The 23,315-nt window shown below is 39.4% G+C and overlaps 1 protein-coding gene across 1 annotated transcript in view; it reads right to left on the bottom strand.

Moving 5' to 3' along the window:
• dhx29 (DEAH (Asp-Glu-Ala-His) box polypeptide 29) overlaps positions 1-22,935 on the bottom strand; it is a gene marked incomplete at both ends in the record, with an annotated part of 31,555 nt that extends 8,620 nt beyond the window's left edge. Inside the window, 16 exon segments of the mRNA XM_034239459.1 lie at positions 240-315; positions 667-795; positions 1,595-1,683; positions 1,797-1,881; positions 2,290-2,410; positions 5,261-5,402; positions 6,186-6,326; positions 9,657-9,833; positions 10,101-10,244; positions 10,970-11,236; positions 15,592-16,005; positions 17,634-17,754; positions 19,055-19,229; positions 20,935-21,084; positions 21,261-21,387; positions 22,801-22,935. Coding sequence (XP_034095350.1) covers positions 240-315; positions 667-795; positions 1,595-1,683; positions 1,797-1,881; positions 2,290-2,410; positions 5,261-5,402; positions 6,186-6,326; positions 9,657-9,833; positions 10,101-10,244; positions 10,970-11,236; positions 15,592-16,005; positions 17,634-17,754; positions 19,055-19,229; positions 20,935-21,084; positions 21,261-21,387; positions 22,801-22,935 — 2,493 coding nt within the window.
• Between the last annotated feature and the right edge of the window lie 380 nt (positions 22,936-23,315).

The raw sequence follows: 23,315 nt of genomic DNA, 5'->3' as shown, positions 1-23,315 counted from the left end.
TCCTCTCCTGCTGATGTTCAGGTGTATATCAGTACGTAGTGTCTCTACTTTAAAGAGTCCTCTCCTGCTGATGTTCAGGTGTATATCAGTATGTAGTGTCTCTACTTTAAAGAGTCCTCTCCTGCTGATGTTCAGGTGTATAGCAGTATGTAGTGTCTCTACTTTAAAGAGTCCTCTCCTGCTGATGTTCAGGTGTTTATCAGTATGTAGTGTCTCTACTTTAAAGTGGTTTTAAATACCATGATATGCAGGCAGAGCTCCTCCAGTGGGACCCTCAGAATTTCTGGAATCGAGTAATCCATGAAGGAGTCAAACCTGAGACACAAAGCAGTGTCCTTCACATGCTGATATCAAGAGAGGGAGTTACACAGTCACAAGATGGAGGAATAGAAAGCAGTATTCAATGTTTACTTCAGATTAGCTCCACGTCAGAAATGAGCATGCTTAATGTCTCTCTCCATAGAGGCTGAATCATCATGTTAATCACATAGCTATCATCTGCCTCAAACAGTCCTGATGCTCTTCTAGGTAATCACACATCCTGTCATGTTCACAGCTACAGTTGGGATACCTTTGATATCATATACTCTCATGTTGGAAGAGGACATTCAGGATTTTCCCAACAGTTTTCCCGCTTTGTTGTTCAACTATTTAGTGTTTCCTCACCTGAACTTGGGGTAGAGTCTGAAGCAGAATCCGCTGCGGACGCGTCCCGCTCGGCCCTGCCTCTGGAGGGCGCTGGCTTTAGAGACAAAGGTTTCCACCAGGGAACTCATCTGACTGCTCTCATGGTACCTGAACGCCACACAGGAAATAAGAGTTACATTTGAGTGATGTTTTTAAAGGGGCTCTCCTATGCTTTTGCCTTTCCTTTAGTGAGTTATATCGGTGTTTCTGCAGGTAAATGGTTTGAAAGGGCTAAAATAAAGATCTTTTTGAACATTAAAGCATAGGAACATGTCACAGTTGAGACACAAAATACTATTATGAACCTGAAAAGGTCTTATTTAATATTACTGCAATCCCGATTAAGAGACATTCATTTCAGATTTCTATTGTCCTTAGATTAGGACCTTCACTGACTTTCCCTTCATGTCATTCTTCAGTTAACACTTTTAAGTACAATAAAGCAGCACTGTTTAGCTTTTACGTGTCAAGTTATTTGAAGATTTGAGCATGCTTTAGAACAGCAGCCCCAAAAAGATGATATTTAGCTAAAGAAAATATCTTTGTTTTTTTAGACATGTTTCATTACATGTTACTTGTTAGACGCTTTTATCCAAAGCGACTTACTGTGTACTGTGGAAAATCCCCACAGGAGCAATTTGGGGTGAAGTGTCTTGCCCAGGGACACAACGACATGCAGTGGGACTCGAACTTGCTATCCCCTGATTCGAAGTCCAGCACACTACCCACTATCATTACTCTCCTTTAATGACAGACATTAGGACACTTCTTTTTCTGCATTATCTGCTTTCAGAGGCTATCATTTAAATCAAGAGACAGGGGAACACATGTTGAAATGAGCCATGACTTAATGAAAGAAGATAATAATCCATCGATACTTTAATATGTAATTTATTGGTTTGCTTACTTGTTTTCTTTAGTCTTTCCGGTGTCGATGACAAACACGACGTCAGGAATGGTGACGCCTGTTTCCGCAATGTTCGTCGACAACACAATCTAAAGAGACACAAAGCATTCATTCCCTCAAATTATTTGACCAATAAAGGGTTATCTATATTACCTTTATTGTTGTATTTTCCTTCTTATCAATGATATATAGCATGTAGTACCTTTCTGACTCCAGCAGGGGGCACTGTGAAGGCAGCAGCCTGGTCTTTAGAGGAGAGAGTCGAGTGCAGAGCGACGATCTTGAACCTGGAGACAGAGAAGAAGAAATCAGATTCTTCACTTCAAGTCATGCATTAAAAATGTTACTTAGGTTAGAGTAAGTAAGTGTAATCAGGGATATGTGTGTGTGTGTGTGTGTGTTTGTGTGTGTCCTAGCATTACTATACTTGTGGGGACCTAAATCTGTTTACATAGTCACGTGTGGGGACTCGCCTCCCTTATGGGGAAAAAATGGAGTTCCCCATGAGGGGTATCATTAATTTTAGGGTGAAGACTTGGTTAGGTTTAGGATTAGGGTAAGGTTAAGGGTTAGGGTTAGGATAAGTCTCCAGGAAATGCATGTAAGTCAATGTAATGTCCCCTGAAGTGATGTACACATGGTATGTGTGTGTGTGTGTGTGTGTGTGTGTGTGTGTGTGTGTGTGTGTGTGTCACCTGTTCTTGTCCCTGAACCTCTTGTCTGAGGTCAGCAGGTCGAACAGCTGCTGGATGTGAGCGAGACCCGGGAGGAACACGAGCACAGCTCCATCCATCTCCGCAAACTGAGGGGACTTATCTGTAAGAGCACAAAGAATTACAGATATTTAACATTTATATATGTTCAGAGGTGGGAAGTACAAATATTTCGTTACTGTACTTACACTGAACAAAAATATAAATGCAACACTTTTGTTTTTGCTCCCATTTTTCATGAGATGAACTCAAAGAACTAAAACATTTTCTATAAACACAAAATAACCATTTCTCTCAAATATTGTTCACAAATCTGAAATAATCTGTGATAGTGAGCACTTCTCCTTTGCCGAGATAATCCATCCCACCTCACAGGTGTGGCATATCAAGATGCTGATTAGACAGCATGATTATTGCACAGGTGTGCCTTAGGCTGGCCACAAGAAAAGGCCACTCTGAAACGTGCAGTTTTGCTTTATTGGGGGGGTCTGGGGGGGTCCGAAAACCAGTCAGTATATGGTGTGACCACCATTTGCCTCACGCAGTGCAACACAAATACCTGTACTTTCTACTTCTTACATGTTGAACTCAAATACCTGTACTTTCTACTTCTCACATGTTGAACTCAAATACTTGTATTTTCTACTTCTTACATGTTGAACTCAAATACCTGTACTTTCTACTTCTTACATGTTGAACACAAATACCTGTACTTTCTACTTCTTACATGTTGAACTCAAATACCTGTACTTTCTACTTCTTACATGTTGAACTCAAATACCTGTACTTTCTACTTCTTACATGTTGAACTCAAATACCTGTACTTTCTACTTCTTACATGTTGAACCCAAATACCTGTACTTTCTACTTCTCACATGTTGAACTCAAATACCTGTACTTTCTACTTCTTACATGTTGAACTCAAATACCTGTACTTTCTACTTCTTACATGTTGAACACAAATACCTGTACTTTCTACTTCTCACATGTTGAACACAAATACCTGTACTTTCTACTTCTTACACTTTGAACTCAAATACCTGTACTTTCTACTTCTTACATGTTGAACACAAATACCTGTACTTTCTACTTCTCACATGTTGAACTCAAATACCTGTACTTTCTACTTCTTACATGTTGAACACAAATACCTGTACTTTCTACTTCTTACATGTTGAACCCAAATACCTGTACTTTCTACTTCTTACATGTTGAACCCAAATACCTGTACTTTCTACTTCTTACATGTTGAACCCAAATACCTGTACTTTCTACTTCTTACATGTTGAACTCAAATACCTGTACTTTCTACTTCTTACATGTTGAACTCAAATACCTGTACTTTCTACTTCTTACATGTTGAACCCAAATACCTGTACTTTCTACTTCTTACATGTTGAACTCAAATACCTGTACTTTCTACTTCTTACATGTTGAACTCAAATACCTGTACTTTCTACTTCTTACATGTTGAACCCAAATACCTGTACTTTCTACTTCTTACATGTTGAACCCAAATACCTGTACTTTCTACTTCTTACATGTTGAACTCAAATACCTGTACTTTCTACTTCTCACATGTTGAACTCAAATACCTGTACTTTCTACTTCTCTCATGTTGAACACAAATACCTGTACTTTCTACTTTTCACATGTTGAACTCAAATACCTGTACTTTCTACTTCTCACATGTTGAACTCAAATACCTGTACTTTCTACTTCTTACATGTTGAACACAAATACCTGTACTTTCTACTTCTCTCATGTTGAACACAAATACCTGTACTTTCTACTTTTCACATGTTGAACTCAAATACCTGTACTTTCTACTTCTCACATGTTGAACTCAAATACCTGTACTTTCTACTTCTCACATGTTGAACTCAAATACCTGTACTTTCTACTTCTTACATGTTGAACACAAATACCTGTATTTTCTACTTCTCATATGTTGAACTCAAATACCTGTACTTTCTACTTCTCACATGTTGAACTCAAATACCTGTACTTTCTACTTCTTACATGTTGAACACAAATACCTGTACTTTCTACTTCTCACATGTTGAACTCAAATACCTGTACTTTCTACTTCTTACATGTTGAACACAAATACCTGTACTTTCTACTTCTTACATGTTGAACTCAAATACCTGTACTTTCTACTTCTTACATGTTGAACACAAATACCTGTACTTTCTACTTCTCTCATGTTGAACTCAAATACCTGTACTTTCTACTTCTTACATGTTGAACACAAATACCTGTACTTTCTACTTCTCTCATTTCCCAAACAGCTGGTTCCTTTAGTCTGAATGTGTGTTTGATGCGTGATCATTATTCTTTAGAGTCATTGCGTGCCTATTGATTTGAACACGATCCGTGTATCCATCATTTCCTGGTCTTCTCTAAAGAAGAGGGACCAATGGAAACGTTGTCATGTTGCCGTTGTTCAGCATGGAAACATTCATTAGCTAACAATGACATTATTGTTCTATTAATATAAAGGGAGGTCAGGTACTCTTTAAAGCACCTGCTAGTTATGGGTACTTTTTACTGAAGTACATTTCAAAGCCTCTTTACTTTCACTTGAGTAAAGAAGTTTAGTCAGTACTTCTACTTTCACCAGAGTATCTTTAAACACGAGTATCTGTACTTCTACTTGAGTAAAGGATGTGTGTACTTTTGCCATCTCTGGATATGTTTATAAAAGCTGTCCTTTGATAAACTGTTGGCTAGTTGAATTCATAACAAACCATCATATCTATTACATTATTTTTTATGCAAAGATCTTAATTATTAAAAGTAACCAAAGTCGTAAAATAAGTTGCAGTTGCAAGAAAAGCAAATACTACAAGTAACTCAAATGTGTACTTTTTAAAGGCTGCACAAAATGCTTCCCAAACCATAAACATGCATTAATGTGTACTATTGATGATATAGTGATGATTGGTACCCAGATATGCGATGAGGTCCACCAGCAGGTCCATGTTGATCTTGTTGGGGTTCATGTACTGCAGAACCTGCCGGGTGCGACTGCTGAAGTGATCCAGATCAGGACCCAGATCCCAGCCTGAGGAGGGGCTCAATATGAACTCCTGGAGGCAGAGAGGTCACACACACACACACACACACACACACACACACACACACACACACACACACACACACACACACACACACACACACACACACACACACACACACACACACACACACACACACACACACACACACACACACACACACACACACACACACACACACACACACACACACACACACACACACACACCACACACACACACACACACACACACACACACACACACACACACCACACACAACACACACACACACACACACACACACACACACACACACACACACACACACACACACACACACACACACACACACACACACACACACACACACAGTAATGATCAATCATTATAAAACATATCATAGATATTATTCTGAAATGGACCAATCTGCACAATGACTACTTTTACTGTCGCTACTTTCACTATATTTTGATGAGAATACTTTTCTACTTTCACTTGAGGAACATTTTGAATGCAGGACTTTTACTGTGACAGAGTATTCCTACACTCTGGTACTTCTACTTTTACTCAAGTACAAGGTCTGAGTACTTCTACTTTTACTCAAGTACAAGATCTGAGTACTTCTACTTTTACTCAAGTACAAGATCTGAGTACTTCTACTTTTACTCAAGTATAAGATCTGAGAGATTAAATGTGCTATATAAATAAATAAAGATGTATACATATGAAATATATTTCCATGTATTTGTGCCGGTATAAAGTTATTATGAAAACAGTATATTGTGTATACAAGTGTATAAAAGCAGACTCTACCTGGTGCTGAGACGTCTTCCCTCCTTTCTGACTGAAGGAGATGTTCACCTCCTCCTCGTCTTCAAGGATCTTCTGAGTGTACTCCGAGTCTTTTTCCAGAAGGTAGCCGGTCTCCTCCACTATGTCCTCTAAGTGAGACACCTGGAGACGAAACCAAGATGTTAAAAATGTCCTTAGGTTCGCAAAAGATGGAGTCACGCCACAACTTCGCTGATCCAGTAAGTTCATTCTGATTTCTCCACATCTTTCGAACCACTTCAGGGTCTTTAACCTCCTGATCAAAGTGTATTGAATGGCTCTGACCTGCACACACACAACTATACACACACACTGTTTTATTTTATTATTATTTATATGTATTTATCTTTTCATATGTCTAATTTATTATTATTATTTGTATTGATCTCATTTTGTACTTTTTTCTTTTTCTCATGTTGGCTATGTAGATACAGCTAAATGAAAATGGAAAAACTGTTGACCAAAATGTCAACATGTATGTATCAGGGTTTCCGTTAGCCGGTAATTACCGTTTTTTTAGCCGGTAACATTTATTAAAAACCGGTAAATTAAAAACCTGCCGGTCAAAATGTCCGGTAATAATTAGGGATGCTCCGATCGATCGGCCGCCGGTCGTTATCGGCCGATATTCACTCTTAATAGTTTGATCGGTGCTCTCCATAAAGGCCGATCAGGAGAGCTGGATCTGAGCGATATGGACATAAACGCGAGTGAAGTGTAACCGAACGAGAGAGAGGGATCAGATCAGCTGCTGAGTCTGACGGAGACACGCAGCTCTGCATGATCACCTGAAGCCCCGCCCACTGTGTAGCGAGCTGGATACTGACCGGCTGTTTTAAACATCAGCATATCCGGTCCTAGTCCGGTAATTACCTGCTAACGGAAACTCTGCTACACAATTCTTATTATTATTATTGAAACATGACCGGTAAGTTTAGAGTTTGACCGGCAAGAAAACATCCTAGCGGAAACCGTGATGTGTATAATGAAACTGAATCTGAAATAAAAACTAAGTTAAAAAAAATTCATTTACAACAAAAGAATAAATAGAGAAATTAAAGCCTCAACGATCAACTTTTTTTGAAAATAATAAGTATTTCCTTAATGGACGATTATTTATTTTCACATCAGATTCAGTAATATTATAATAATCCCATTTAAATGTTACAGGTGCTAAGTTCAATCGTTTATATATGTATTGTATTGGCAGCTCTAGCCTTTCGTAGTCTAATCGTAAACAAAAAATACTCTGATAGGACTACATTAAAACCCAGACGTGCCTTATCTCTTATACGATACAACTTTAATGGTCAGATCAAGTCTGAAATGTGACTTGCATCCCAGCAGCTCCATGTGTAACATCAACAGACAGATATCAAGACACAACACATGAACAACAAACATTTAACATAACAGCAGGATCAGTGAGAGAAAGACCTCAAAGAGCCTTCAGCGTGCATTTGATCTGGACTCAGCTCTGTAGATATCTCTGTTATTTCAACATTAAAGGTCCCTATTATTCTGTTTTTCATCAATATATCACAGGTCTCAGATATATACAGAACCTGTCTCTGATTGGCTGAAACACCAAACAGATCATTGCAGCATTACCCATAATCCCCTCTGTTTCAGCCCTGTTTCCAAAGTGCTGATTCTCTGTCTGTTACTTTAGATGAAAATAAGGAGCCCCTCCCCACACCCCTCTGAGAGACATTTGGTTACAAAGAACTCAATGGAGCTCTAGGAGGAGATTCAGGTGATAAGGGGGGGGGGGTTACCTTGGTTGCTGATTGGCTAATGGTTACACAAGACAAAACATCGTTATGACATCATAAAGTGGCCAAAATCTGATCAGCTCATTTTCAGACAGGTTTTTATAGAAATGGACCAAAAAGAGAGAGAATCTTTGTTCCTGAAACTTTCAGAGTCTCTTTCCACAGAGGGGACACATGTTGATGTAGAAGAGACATGAAGAAGAGGGGACACATGTTGATGTAGAAGAGACATGAAGAAGAGGGGACACATGTTGATGTAGAAGAGACATGAAGAAGAGGGTACACATGTTGATGTAGAAGTGACATGAAGAAGAGGGGACACATGTTGATGTAGAAGAGACATGAAGAAGAGGGGACACATGTTGATGTAGAAGAGACATGAAGAAGAGGGGGACACATGTTGATGTAGAAGTGACATGAAGAAGAGGGGACACATGTTGATGTAGAAGAGACATGAAGAAGAGGGGGACACATGTTGATGTAGAAGAGACATGAAGAAGAGGGGACACATGTTGATGTAGAAGAGACATGAAGAAGAGGGGACACATGTTGATGTAGAAGAGACATGAAGAAGAGGGGACACATGTTGATGTAGAAGTGACATGAAGAAGAGGGGACACATGTTGATGTAGAAGAGACATGAAGAAGAGGGGACACATGTTGATGTAGAAGAGACATGAAGAAGAGGGGACACATGTTGATGTAGAAGTGACATGAAGAAGAGGGGACACATGTTGATGTAGAAGAGACATGAAGAAGAGGGGACACATGTTGATGTAGAAGAGACATGAAGAAGAGGGGACACATGTTGATGTAGAAGAGACATGAAGAAGAGGGGGACACATGTTGATGTAGAAGAGACATGAAGAAGAGGGGACACATGTTGATGTAGAAGAGACATGAAGAAGAGGGGACACATGTTGATGTAGAAGAGACATGAAGAAGAGGGGACACATGTTGATGTAGAAGAGACATGAAGAAGAGGGGACACATGTTGATGTAGAAGAGACATGAAGAAGAGGGGACACATGTTGATGTAGAGGAGACATGGAGAAGAGGGGACACATGTTGATGTAGAGGAGACATGGAGAAGAGGGGACACATGTTGATGTAGAAGAGACATGAGAAGAGGGGACACATGTTGATGTAGAAGAGACATGGAGAAGAGGGGACACATGTTGATGTAGAAGAGACATGAAGAAGAGGGGACACATGTTGATGTAGAAGAGACATGAAGAAGAGGGGACACATGTTGATGTAGAAGAGACATGAAGAAGAGGGGACACGTGTTGATGTAGAAGAGACATGAAGAAGAGGGGACACGTGTTGATGTAGAAGAGACATGAAGAAGAGGGGACACATGTTGATGTAGAAGAGACATGAAGAAGAGGGGACAAATGTTGATGTAGAAGAGACATGAAGAAGAGGGGACACGTGTTGATGTAGAAGAGACATGAAGAAGAGGGGACACATGTTGATGTAGAAGAGACATGAAGAAGAGGGGACACATGTTGATGTAGAAGAGACATGAAGAAGAGGGGACACATGTTGATGTAGAAGAGACATGAAGAAGAGGGGACACATGTTGATGTAGAAGAGACATGAAGAAGAGGATTTTGCATAATAGGTGACCTTTAAACCCGACTTTCTAAGTCATATAAAGTGAACCCCCCCTCACCTCCACGGGGAAGGTCCTCCCAGGGATGCTGATGACGGGGCAGCGGTTGAAGTACGAGGAGAACTTTTGGCAGTCGACCGTGGCGCTCATCAGGATCAGTTTCAGGTCCGAACGCTTCATCACCACGTCCTTCAGGATGGTCAGCAGGAAGTCTGACTGCACGCTGCGCTCGTGCACCTTGGGGGGGAACAGGTGTACCAGGGAATTATAGTTAAGAAAATGAAATAAGGTTTTAATATACTTGATTTTCTGGATAGTTAGGGATTAGATGATAGCAAAAGGTTATTGTTAGTGTTAGTGTGTGTAATAAGAGGTCAAAACTAGCAAATAAACTAAAACATCCGCAAAATAATATTTGTTAAACGTCATTTAAGAAAACCCATCACATGCATCTGAAGTCAGAGGGGTCTCTTTTTAAAACGGTCTCATAGTAAGTGTGTGTACCTCGTCCACGATGATGTGTGTGAGGGAGCTGAGGTGTGAGTCGTGCTGCAGTTTCCTCAGCAGGACCCCTGTGGTGCAGTACAGGAGGCGGGTCCCCTCCGCCGACCTGTTCTCCATCCGGATCTGATACCCACACAGCGACGACTGGAGACATGACAACATTAAAACAGATTCATTAGAGCCAAGTAACTAAGTAGATTTACTCAAGTACTGTGCTTGAGTACAATTTTGAGGTACTTGTACTTTACTTGAGTATTTCCATTTTATGTTACTTTTACTTGTAACATAGTATTCCTACACTCTGGTACTTCTACATTTACTCAGGTACAAGATTTGAGTACTTCTACTTTTACTCAAGTACAAGATCTGAGTACTTCTACTTTAACTCAAGTACAAGATCTGAGTACTTCTACTTTTACTCAAGCACAAGATCTGAGTACTTCTACTTTTACTGAAGTACAAGATCTGAGTACTTCTACTTTTACTGAAGCACAAGATCTGAGTACTTCTACTTTTACTGAAGCACAAGATCTGAGTACTTCTACTTTTACTCAAGTACAAGATCTGAGTACTTCTGCTTTTACTCAAGCACAAGATCTGAGTACTTCTACTTTTACTCAAGCACAATATCTGAGTACTTCTACTTATAATCAAGTACAAGATCTGAGCACTTCTACTTTTACTCAAGAACAAGAGCTGAGTACTTCTACTTTAGTACAAGATCTGAGTACTTCAGAACAGGATTAGGGCCACATAATAGTTTTCTATGACGCCATGGTACCTTTTGGTCTTCACCGAAACTATTCCTCTTTTTTTAAATGCACATTAGATAATTTAGTTTAAGTTTAGTTAAATAACTCCCTCCTGACCTTTGACCCCGGCGCGTCCTCACAGCCCTGCTCCTGGTTGACCCTGCAGGCGAGGCTCATGGCAGAGATCCTGCGCGGCTGCGTCACCACGATGTTGACGGGTCGAGCCGCCGGGCAGCCAATCAGAAGCTCCTCCAATAGGAACTGAGGGATCTGAGTGCTCTTCCCACTTCCTGTCTCTCCGGCCACCACCACCACCGGGTGGCGCTGCAGAGCCTCCAGGACGCGGTGCCGGTGCTGGAACACAGGAAGCTGCTCTCGCTCCAACTGGAAACACATTTAACAAATTACATGTGTTTAGTTTATGCATGTTTTACATTTCAGATCATTTTCTCTGGGTTCATCAGAGGTGGGAAGTAGCGGAGTACAAAGTAGTTACTGTACTTAAGTACATGTTTCTGGTATCAGTACTTTACTCCACTACTTATTTTTCTGACAACTTTTTACTTTGACTTCTTACATGTTGAACACAAATACCTGTACTTTCTACTTCTTACATGTTGAACACAAATACCTGTACTTTCTACTTCTTACATGTTGAACACAAATACCTGTACTTTCTACTTCTCACATGTTGAACACAAATACCTGTACTTTCTACTTCTTACATGTTGAACACAAATACCTGTACTTTCTACTTCTCACATGTTGAACACAAATACCTGTACTTTCTACTTCTTACATGTTGAACACAAATACCTGAACTTTCTACTTCTTACATGTTGAACACAAATACCTGTACTTTCTACTTCTTACATGTTGAACACAAATACCTGTACTTTCTACTTCTTACATGTTGAACACAAATACCTGTACTTTCTACTTCTTACATATTGAACTCAAATACCTGTACTTTCTACTTCTCTCATGTTGAACTCAAATACCTGTACTTTCTACTTCTTACATGTTGAACACAAATACCTGTACTTTCTACTTCTTACATATTGAACACAAATACCTGTACTTTCTACTTCTTACATGTTGAACACAAATACCTGTACTTTCTACTTCTTACATGTTGAACCCAAATACCTGTACTTTCTACTTCTTACATATTGAACACAAATACCTGTACTTTCTACTTCTTACATATTGAACACAAATACCTGTACTTTCTACTTCTTACATGTTGAACTCAAATACCTGTACTTTCTACTTCTTACATGTTGAACCCAAATACCTGTACTTTCTACTTCTTACATGTTGAACTCAAATACCTGTACTTTCTACTTCTCTCATGTTGAACTCAAATACCTGTACTTTCTACTTCTTACATGTTGAACCCAAATACCTGTACTTTCTACTTCTTACATGTTGAACTCAAATACCTGTACTTTCTACTTCTCTCATGTTGAACTCAAATACCTGTACTTTCTACTTCTTACATGTTGAACCCAAATACCTGTACTTTCTACTTCTTACATGTTGAACTCAAATACCTGTACTTTCTACTTCTCTCATGTTGAACTCAAATACCTGTACTTTCTACTTCTTACATGTTGAACACAAATACCTGTACTTTCTACTTCTCTCATGTTGAACTCAAATACCTGTACTTTCTACTTCTCTCATGTTGAACTCAAATACCTGTACTTTCTACTTCTTACATGTTGAACTCAAATACCTGTACTTTCTACTTCTCTCATGTTGAACTCAAATACCTGTACTTTCTACTTCTTACATGTTGAACTCAAATACCTGTACTTTCTACTTCTTACATGTTGAACTCAAATACCTGTACTTTCTACTTCTTATATGTTGAACACAAATACCTGTACTTTCTACTTCTTACATGTTGAACCCAAATACCTGTACTTTCTACTTCTTATATGTTGAACACAAATACCTGTACTTTCTACTTCTTACATGTTGAACACAAATACCTGTACTTTCTACTTCTTACATGTTGAACCCAAATACCTGTACTTTCTACTTCTTACATGTTGAACTCAAATACCTGTACTTTCTACTTCTTACATGTTGAACCCAAATACCTGTACTTTCTACTTCTTACATGTTGAACACAAATACCTGTACTTTCTACTTCTTACTTGTTGAACCCAAATACCTGTACTTTCTACTTCTTACATGTTGAACTCAAATACCTGTACTTTCTACTTCTTACATATTGAACCCAAATACCTGTACTTTCTACTTCTCTCATGTTGAACTCAAATACCTGTACTTTCTACTTCTTACATGTTGAACTCAAATACCTGTACTTTCTACTTCTTATATGTTGAACACAAATACCTGTACTTTCTACTTCTTACATGTTGAACACAAATACCTGTACTTTCTACTTCTTACATGTTGAACTCAAATACCTGTACTTTCTACTTCTTACATGTTGAACTCAAATACCTGTACTTTCTACTTCTTACATGTTGAACACAAATACCTGTACTTTCTACTTCTTACATGTTGAACCCAAATACCTGTACTTTCTACTTCTTATATGTTGAACACAAATACCTGTACTTTCTACTTCTTACATGTTGAACTCAAATACCTGTACTTTCTACTTCTTACATGTTGAACTCAAATACCTGTACTTTCTACTTCTTTCATGTTGAACTCAAATACCTGTACTTTCTACTTCTTACATGTTGAACTCAAATACCTGTACTTTCTACTTCTTACATGTTGAACACAAATACCTGTACTTTCTACTTCTTACATATTGAACACAAATACCTGTACTTTCTACTTCTTACATGTTGAACCCAAATACCTGTACTTTCTACTTCTTACATGTTGAACACAAATACCTGTACTTTCTACTTCTTACATGTTGAACTCAAATACCTGTACTTTCTACTTCTTACATATTGAACACAAATACCTGTACTTTCTACTTCTTACATGTTGAACCCAAATACCTGTACTTTCTACTTCTTACATATTGAACACAAATACCTGTACTTTCTACTTCTTACATGTTGAACCCAAATACCTGTACTTTCTACTTCTTACATGTTGAACACAAATACCTGTACTTTCTACTTCTTACATGTTGAACTCAAATACCTGTACTTTCTACTTCTTACATGTTGAACACAAATACCTGTACTTTCTACTTCTTACATATTGAACACAAATACCTGTACTTTCTACTTCTTACATGTTGAACCCAAATACCTGTACTTTCTACTTCTTACATGTTGAACACAAATACCTGTACTTTCTACTTCTTACATATTGAACACAAATACCTGTACTTTCTACTTCTTACATGTTGAACCCAAATACCTGTACTTTCTACTTCTTACATGTTGAACTCAAATACCTGTACTTTCTACTTCTTACATGTTGAACCCAAATACTTGTACTTTCTACTTCTTACATGTTGAACACAAATACCTGTACTTTCTACTTCTTACATGTTGAACTCAAATACCTGTACTTTCTACTTCTCACATGTTGAACTCAAATACCTGTACTTTCTACTTCTTACATGTTGAACACAAATACCTGTACTTTCTACTTCTTACATGTTGAACTCAAATACCTGTACTTTCTACTTCTTACATGTTGAACCCAAATACCTGTACTTTCTACTTCTTACATGTTGAACACAAATACCTGTACTTTCTACTTCTTACATGTTGAACTCAAATACCTGTACTTTCTACTTCTCACATGTTGAACTCAAATACTTGTACTTTCTACTTCTTACATGTTGAACTCAAATACCTGTACTTTCTACTTCTCTCATTTCCCAAACAGATGGTTCCTTTAGTCTGAATGTGTGTTTGATGCGTGATCATTATTCTTTAGAGTCATTGCGTGCCTATTGATTTGAACACGATCCGTGTATCCATCATTTCCTGGTCTTCTCTAAAGAAGAGGGACCAATGGAAACGTTGTCATGTTGCCGTTGTTCAGCATGGAAACATTCATTAGCTAACAATGACATTATTGTTCTATTAATATAAAGGGAGGTCAGGTACTCTTTAAAGCAGCTGCTAGTTATGGGTACTTTTTACTGAAGTACATTTCAAAGCCTCTTTACTTTGACTTGAGTAAAGAAGTTTAGTCAGTACTTCTACTTTCACCAGAGTATTTTTAAACACGAGTATCTGTACTTCTACTTGAGTAAAGCATGTGTGTACTTTTGCCCTCTCTAGGGTTCATGTATATGTTTTTTTTTTCCACCATGTGTTTTAAGGAACACTAGATCACATAATAACTGTATAATTATCAAAACTAAGCAACACCTCTTTTCACCCTCTGTCTGAAACCAGAGCCCAGCCTGCTCTGATTGGTTAGCTGGCCGGCTCTGTTGTGATTGGTCAACCACTTAGAGATGTCCCGCCCCCTCATCCTACAATGTGTTGGGAGTGCTAGCCAATAGGGGGATTTATAGCCTTTGCAGTTCATTTTAATGCACAAAAAACAATATAACACACTACGGGAAAGGGAAAACCCCAAAAAGCAGAATAAGGCCTCTTAAAAAGCTCTTTAATATGTTAAATTAAATTAAATATAATGATTTATGGTCAGTATACAGGTACAATGAGATGAGTAGAGCTACTCCTTTTTTAAGGTGCCATCAAAAATAAAACAAAAACAAACAAGAGACGTAAAAATTCAGGAGAAGACAACACACATATGTTTACCTTCAGTTTCTGTGCCAGTGGAGACTTCCTCAGCTTCATTAGAAGCTCCCTCGCCGCCTCCAGAGCTCCTTCCTTCCTCCCTCTCCTCTCGCTCTTATCCTCCACCTCTCCTCTTCCTCCTCCTCCTCCACCCCCTCCACCTCCTCCTTCCTCCATATCCAGTCCTGCCAGGTTCTCCCAGGACTCCTCCGGCTCTTCCTCCCCTGCTCCTCCCCCCCCCGACGGGCCCTCAGACCCAGCCTCGGGCCCCTGGTCCTGGTTCTGCTGCTGTTTGAGGCGGGTCAGCAGGCGGGAGATGAACTGGTCTCTGGGTTTGTTGGCGGCGGTTCGACTCTCTTCCTGTTTCTGCTGCTCGCTGTCTCTCCACTCCAACCACACGTCTCTGTAGGTGGGGGGGAGGAGCTGGTGCACAGACTGGGTACAAGAGGGGACCGTGGGTTAGAAAGCAGCAACGGATATTCCACCTGGAGTAAATCCACAAGCTACCCTGCAGTATACAAAGTCATTCAGACTAGCTGCACCTTTACGCATTGAGAACACTTTCATGATCAATCATTATAAAACATATCATATATATTATTCTGAAATGGACCAATCTGCACAACGACTACTTTTACTGTCGCTACTTTCACTATATTTTGATGAGAATACTTTTCTACTTTCACTTGAGGAACATTTTGAATGCAGGACTTTTACTGTAACTGAGTATTCCTACACTCTGGTACTTCTACTTTTACTCAAGTACAAGACCTGAGTACTTCTCCTTTTACTCAAGTACAAGATCTGAGTACTTCTACTTTTACTCAAGAACAAGATCTGAGTACTTCTACTTTTACTCAAGAACAATATCTGAGTACTTCTACTTTTACTCAAGTCCAAGATCTGAGTACTTCTACTTTTACTCAAGAACAAGATCTGATTACTTCTACTTTTACTCAAGTACAAGATCTGAGTACTTTTACTCAAGTACAAGATCTGAGTACTTCTACTTTTACTCAAGTACAAGATCAGAGTACTTTTACTCAAGTACAAGATCTGAGTACTTCTACTTTTACTCAAGAACAAGATCTGAGTACTTCTACTTTTACTCAAGAACAAGATCTGAGTACTTCTCCTTCTACTTTTACTCAAGTACAAGATCTGAGTACTTCTACTTTTACTCATGTACAATATCTGAGTACTTCTACTTTTACTCAAGTACATGATCAGAGTACTTTTACTAAAGTACAAGATCTGAGTACTTCTACTTTTACTCAAGTACAAGATCAGAGTACTTCTACTTTTACTCAAGTACAAGATCTGACTAAGTGCTACTCAAAGTGTGGTATGCGGACAACTGGTAGCCCGTGATCGCCCCCTAGTGGTCAGTGAGTATATTGGTAACATTTGAAATAAATAAATACATTTAAGTTTTCCGCACTCTCGCGGGAATATCTCCGCAATGGAGCGAGCTTAAGTTTCACTTTCAATTGCATGATATAGCCCAGCACAACACCTTCGTCACACATGTTGCCACTTGTTTGTACCATTTTCAGGCGATTTGTAATCTGTTCTAGAAAAATGATGTGATTTTGGATATCTGTGGAGTTAGGTGGTCCGCGAGTGTTTTTCTATTGGTTAAGTGGTCCTTGGTATGAAAACGTTTGAGAAACACTGCCCTAGCTTAACTAGAAGGTTGTGCCATGTATGTTTCTTTGATGTATTGTATGCTAAATCCACCATTGTCCCGAAGTATACTTTTAACTGATGTTAAAGGAATGAGTCCTTAAAGCTGGGAATGAGTCAGCATGTTAGCACTTCCTGTCTTCCCTGTCTGGAAGTCAATGGTTTCCTGAACGTGTTTTTGGTTATCCTGAAATAAGGTCTGTGGTTAACATAAAATACGTCCTTAAATACCCCACTGGTGAGTTTAAAAAGTGTCTTAATGAGACGACTAAACGTCATCAGATAAGAAAATGTACTTTTTACTACACAGCCTTAATTTAAGAAGCATCTAATGGTATAAAATGTTCAGTGAGTCGTACTGTACACCTGTGTATTACCTGTCCCTTCACCATGGTGTAGAGAGCCAGAGTGGCAGCCAGATGTTGAGCCTGCATGCTGTCCTCCGTCAGGATCGTGGGACAAACTTCAAGAATGTCCTCCGTCCTCTGAACACGCACCCTGAGAGAGACGTCAAATCAATACAACATATTTCTAAATCTAGTTGGACATTTGTAGTTGTTGGCTTTAAAATGATTTTCATTATTATGCCCACACTGGACTTTAACACCCCACACACACACACTCAAATCCAGCACCAGACACTCTTTACGCTGCTATGGACAGTCTTGCACTAATGTACATTTCCCAAAGATATTGAAGTGACTGTTATTTTGTATATATTGATCGTTGTGCTTTTATTGATGTCTTAATGTGTGCATATGTATACATGTGTCTGTTGATTGTGTATATATAGGTTTATACATATTTTATATATATTTGTTTTTGTATTCTGGATTGTGGGAAACGGTATTTCGATCTCTCTGTCTGTACACAAACTGAAAGATTGACAATAGGGTTGACTTTGACTTCAATAACACAACATATCACTACTGCAGGATATGTTATACTTCAATATATATATAGCACTAAATAATGATTATTTTGCAAGGTTACAGAAAATGTTCTTTACTTTTATAAGGAATTTATCAATTAAAGGATCAACTGTCATATTTAATCGATCCATTTTATTTTAGAAATGTAGAAAATATTGAGAAATGGCGTTATTAATATGACAATTCATTTCCTGTCAATAAACTCATTGTTTCAGCTGTTCTTGTATCTACAAATTGGACAATTCATCTGTAACAAAACCTTATATTGTATAGCTTTATAAGATATGTGTGGGGGTTAGGGTAAAAAAGCAAAATGTCCCATTGAAATGTAGCGGAGTAGAAAACAAAAACGTAGAAAAAACGCAAGTAAAGTACAAATACCTTAAACGTTGTATATCTAAGTCTAACTTGAGTAAATATATAAGTCCATTTCCATCTCTAAGTCGTGAGAGCTGATAATTGAAGTGGATTTTTACACACATGGAGATCATTTTGAACATTTTCCTACCCTACAACATTTAGCTAAATGTCTAGGAGTCACACACACACACACACACACACACACACACACACACACACACACACACACACACACACACACACACACACACACACACACACACACACACACACACACACACACACACACACACACACACACACACACACACACACACACACACACACACACACACACACACACACACACACACACACACACACACACACACACACACACACACACACACACACACACACACACACACACCATCCCTTTATGTTGTGAGAGCGGTAATAGAAGTGGATTTGTACGCACCAAAATGTCCATGTGTATAGGAATAAAACACACACACACACACACTCACTTGGACCTCCAGTATTTCCCAGCAGGCACCTTGTGGAAGGCGGGTGCCGGGCTCTTGGGGAGGTTCTTCCGGACCCAGTCGATGAGGAACTGTTTGGGGGATTTTCCCGTCCAGCTGCGAGCCGTGTAGTCAAAGTCACGGATGTCCTTCGGCTCGTTCTTCTTCACAACTGGAGCTGGAAAACAGAAAGGAAAGTGTGACGAAATGATCAGCAAAAAGTGTGAGATTAAATGTTGGTTTTAAAAAAGTAATGTATCCCAAAGCCTCGTTTATTTTTGGCACTCAAACTTAGAATACAGCCTAAAAGTGTGAAGACTTTCCCACTACAAGAATAAACCAGGTAAACTTAATTATCCAATATCACAAATTCTGTGCATTTATACTTTTGCATGTTATCTTTTAAAGCCATCAACCTGCAGTGGCTCAGTCAGTAGCGGCTTGGACTGGGAGCTGTAGGGTCGCCGGTTCAAGACCCCGATCAGACCTAAATATGGAGTGTGGACTGCTACTTGGAGAGGTCCCAGTTCACCCCTCACTCCCCGGGCGCTGTGCAATAGCTGCCCACTGCTCCTAGTACTAGACTCCTGATACTAGGACGGGTTAAATGTAGAGAACACATTTCACTGTGTGCTCTGCCTGTGTGACCGAGGGGTTCATCCCTTTGATTCTAGATAAATCTTGCACATTTAGTGTTCATATTAATCAGTGTGAATTGTACCTTTCTTAAATAAATTAACAAACAACAAACTTTATCTATTTTCTCCTCATTTCAATTCATAATGTTAAAGGTCCCATGTCACGGCCATTTCTACTGATCATAATTCCTTTGTTGAGGTCTACTAGAACAGATTTACATTGTTCAATGTTCCAAACTCACATTGGTTTCTCAAACAACATCTCTGTATAGTGTGTGTATTCACTCTCTGTCCTGAACGGCTTGTTGGAGCTCCTGCCCCCCCCCCCCTCCCTCCCTGTGAGCCCAGTGACCGTCTGCGAGACACAGCGAGACACACACACCCGCAGCCTGGCTGGCAGTTTGTGTGTGTGCCCAGGCTGAGTTCCGCGGTGTCTCGCTGTCTCGCCGACCCCACACCAGTGAGCCAGCTCACAGTGTCCCGCTCCTCGCAGCAGCGAGCCTCGAAACGTCCCGCCGAGTGTGTGTGTGTGTGAGGAAGTCCGCGGATTGGTCCAAATGTAACGGCTCCGTGGACGTAACGTAACGGCTCCGCAGATTGGTTCAAATGGACCAATTTGCGGAGCCGTTATGTTACGTCACTATACCCAAGAAGTAAACAATGGAAAAAGAGAAATCACCAACGAGGCGTTCTGGGGCAGCACAGACAGGTCTTCTCTGTGTTAGAGTTTTACTCGCTACAGGGTGTACTTTGAGGGTTCGTGACTCTGCAGACCGTTTACATGCAGAAAAAGCTACATAACAACAAGGGGACGGGTGATAACCAAAAGAGCATGACATGGGACCTTTAACAATTAATGCAACGGGTAAACAAAGGTCATAAAGCATGTATAAAAACACAAAGAACATATCCTGCATTTCATTACATCAGGCTTTAAAATGGTAGTTTTTACCAATAGAAAATGGCTCCACAAAGAGCCCTGCATATATTAGCCTTTAATGACTGTTTTTAAATGCCATTGTAAATGTGTTTCCGCTGCACTATTTCCTTATGATTTTCGTTTTTGTAAAGCACTTTGAATTACCTTATGTTGAAAGGTGCTATATAAATAAACGTACCTTGCCTATCCTTATTTTGATAATGTAGTATATTCAAATCCAATTCAAACAGTATGTTGTGTTTTATACAGTATCTTGTAGAACAATTAGAAAGTTCGTTGTTAAAGTTAATGTTTGAGTTGCAAACCTTTCTCTTTAGGAGGGGCTTTCTCCGTTTGTTCGAATACGCTGAAGGCGAGATCCTCGGTGACAGGAAGTGTTTTCTTTTCCTTCTGCGGCGCGTCCACCACCTTTAGAGCCGGATTGAACATGGGGTGCGGCTCCAGCTGCTTCATCTCTACAACACAGGAAATATATGAGCTTAACACGAGTCATAGAAATGTTTTAAAGGTCACCTGTCATGCTATTTTTAGGCAATAGCATTTGTCTCAGATATATAGATATATAAAAAACATATCTATGAAGGACTTTGAGTTTTTGCAGTGCAGGACTCAGTTAGAGGAGCTCTCTGACCTTGCAGGATGATGCGGATCCGGTCCTGAGCCGACCTTTGACCTGTCTTGTCTCCTTTGGTTTTAGCAACAGCAGCCATGTCTCTGGCGTCGTACAGTTGAGCCGTGAGGATCAAATACCGGTCATTCTGCACAGAAAGAAAAAACATGCATCAATCAATCCATCAATCGACAACTTTATTAATCCTGCAAGGGTTATGAGCAGCTTATGTCATGAACACAGGCAGGGACATACAGGAAGAAAACACACAGATACACCCGGGAGCCTGGTGTGGATCATTCCAATGTACACGATAAATAGTTAATCGCATCACAATAAATAAATAATCAAGTTAAAAAATGTTGAAGAAAAAGCCAAATGTTGAGAAATAAGTGAAATTTGGAGAATAAAGCAAATTTGGAGAAAAAAGCACCATTTTGAGAAAAAAATCTAATTCTAAATAAAAAGTTAAAATTCGAAGAAAAGTGACATTTTGAGAAAAAATCTAAATGTTGAGAAAGAAAATCTAAACTGAGAAAAGAAAACCATTTATAAAAAAAAGTCAAAATCGGAAGAAAATCTAAATTTGGAGAAAAAATTCAAATTGTGAAAAAAATCGAATTCTAAAAAAAAAAATTCTAAACATTTTAGAAAAAAGTCAAACTATCAAGAATGGTGAGTAAGCTGTTTAAATCACTATCACGACTTCATACAAAGCTGCAAGAAGATGCATCCAGTGGACAGTTAGCTTAGCTTAGCATAGACCAGTGGCACACTAGGAATAAGTGTGCAAAATATTTAAATGTTATTTTCGGATCCTGAACGAGACCGCCGCCAGAGCGCGTCTCCCCGTTACCCGCAGAAGGAAGCCATGCACGCAGCCCCGCTCTCTTTATCTCCAGGCGACTTTCTGCCGCTTTCCTCCGTGGTGCTGATAGTTTCACCACGGAGGAAAGCGCTTCACTAACTGCAGTACCCATAAGGAGCTGTACAAATGCCACTGTGTTTGCGTGGTCCACACACTGCTCCCCCGCAGCGAGGCTCCCCCGCCCTCCTGCTGACAGTTCACGAGCGTCGGCACACTGATAAAAACATTTATTGACCAAAATAATGGAGGAAATCTAATTATTAAATATTGCTGATCAAAAACCCAGATATTGCAACTTTATATTAGGATTTACACGATGAGATTTTTGTTAAACGATCCTTAGATATGTGGATTTAATGACTGAGTGAGAAAAGGCCGATAATAGAGTAACTAGAACAGTCGGGTAAGGTCAGAAAATGACATTAATTGTTTTGGATCCTTTAAATACAGGAAACAATGTCCAATACCTGCACCTCTAAAGCTCACTTAATAACACATGTAGGGAAATCAGAGAAGGTATCATTGGATATAATCCATTAGCTCTAACTATTTCTCAACAACTGTCATGACTGTATGAGTTTTGAGCAATATGCAGTATCTAAAGACACAGATTTTAAGTTTTGCACGGAGCTGCTCTTTACTGCTCTGAAAGTTCAGTGAGAATAGTTTATAAAATGTATTTATTTTACTTACTGGGTCAAACTTCTCCTCCAGTTCAGGGTTGCGTGGTTTCTTCCCTGCTTCCTCTTCCTCCTCTTCCTCACTGCTCTGCTCTGCATATCTTAAGATCCAGTCCTTCATACAGGCAGCTTCATCTTTCTCTGAGGCCTGAAAAAAACACACACACACACCTTGTAGTCACAGCAGTTTAAGGAGTACTTTACTTTTCAACCAGATCCCTCATGGATTACGATTGTTCTTATTTCTTGTTTACATGTTTACAACGTTAAGATTTAGTGTTGAAGTGCACATCCGACCACACACACACACACACACACACACACACACACACACACACACACACACACACACACACACACACACACCACACACACACACACACACACACACACACACACACAACACACACCACACACACACCACACACACACACACACACACACACACACACACACACACACACACACCACAACACTACACACCACACACACCACACACACACACACACACACACACACACCTTGGGC

Source organism: Gymnodraco acuticeps, unplaced genomic scaffold (genome assembly GCF_902827175.1).
Source record: "Gymnodraco acuticeps unplaced genomic scaffold, fGymAcu1.1, whole genome shotgun sequence".
Taxonomy (NCBI): Eukaryota; Metazoa; Chordata; class Actinopteri; order Perciformes; family Bathydraconidae; genus Gymnodraco; species Gymnodraco acuticeps.
This window is presented reverse-complemented; position numbering and strand designations above follow the sequence as displayed.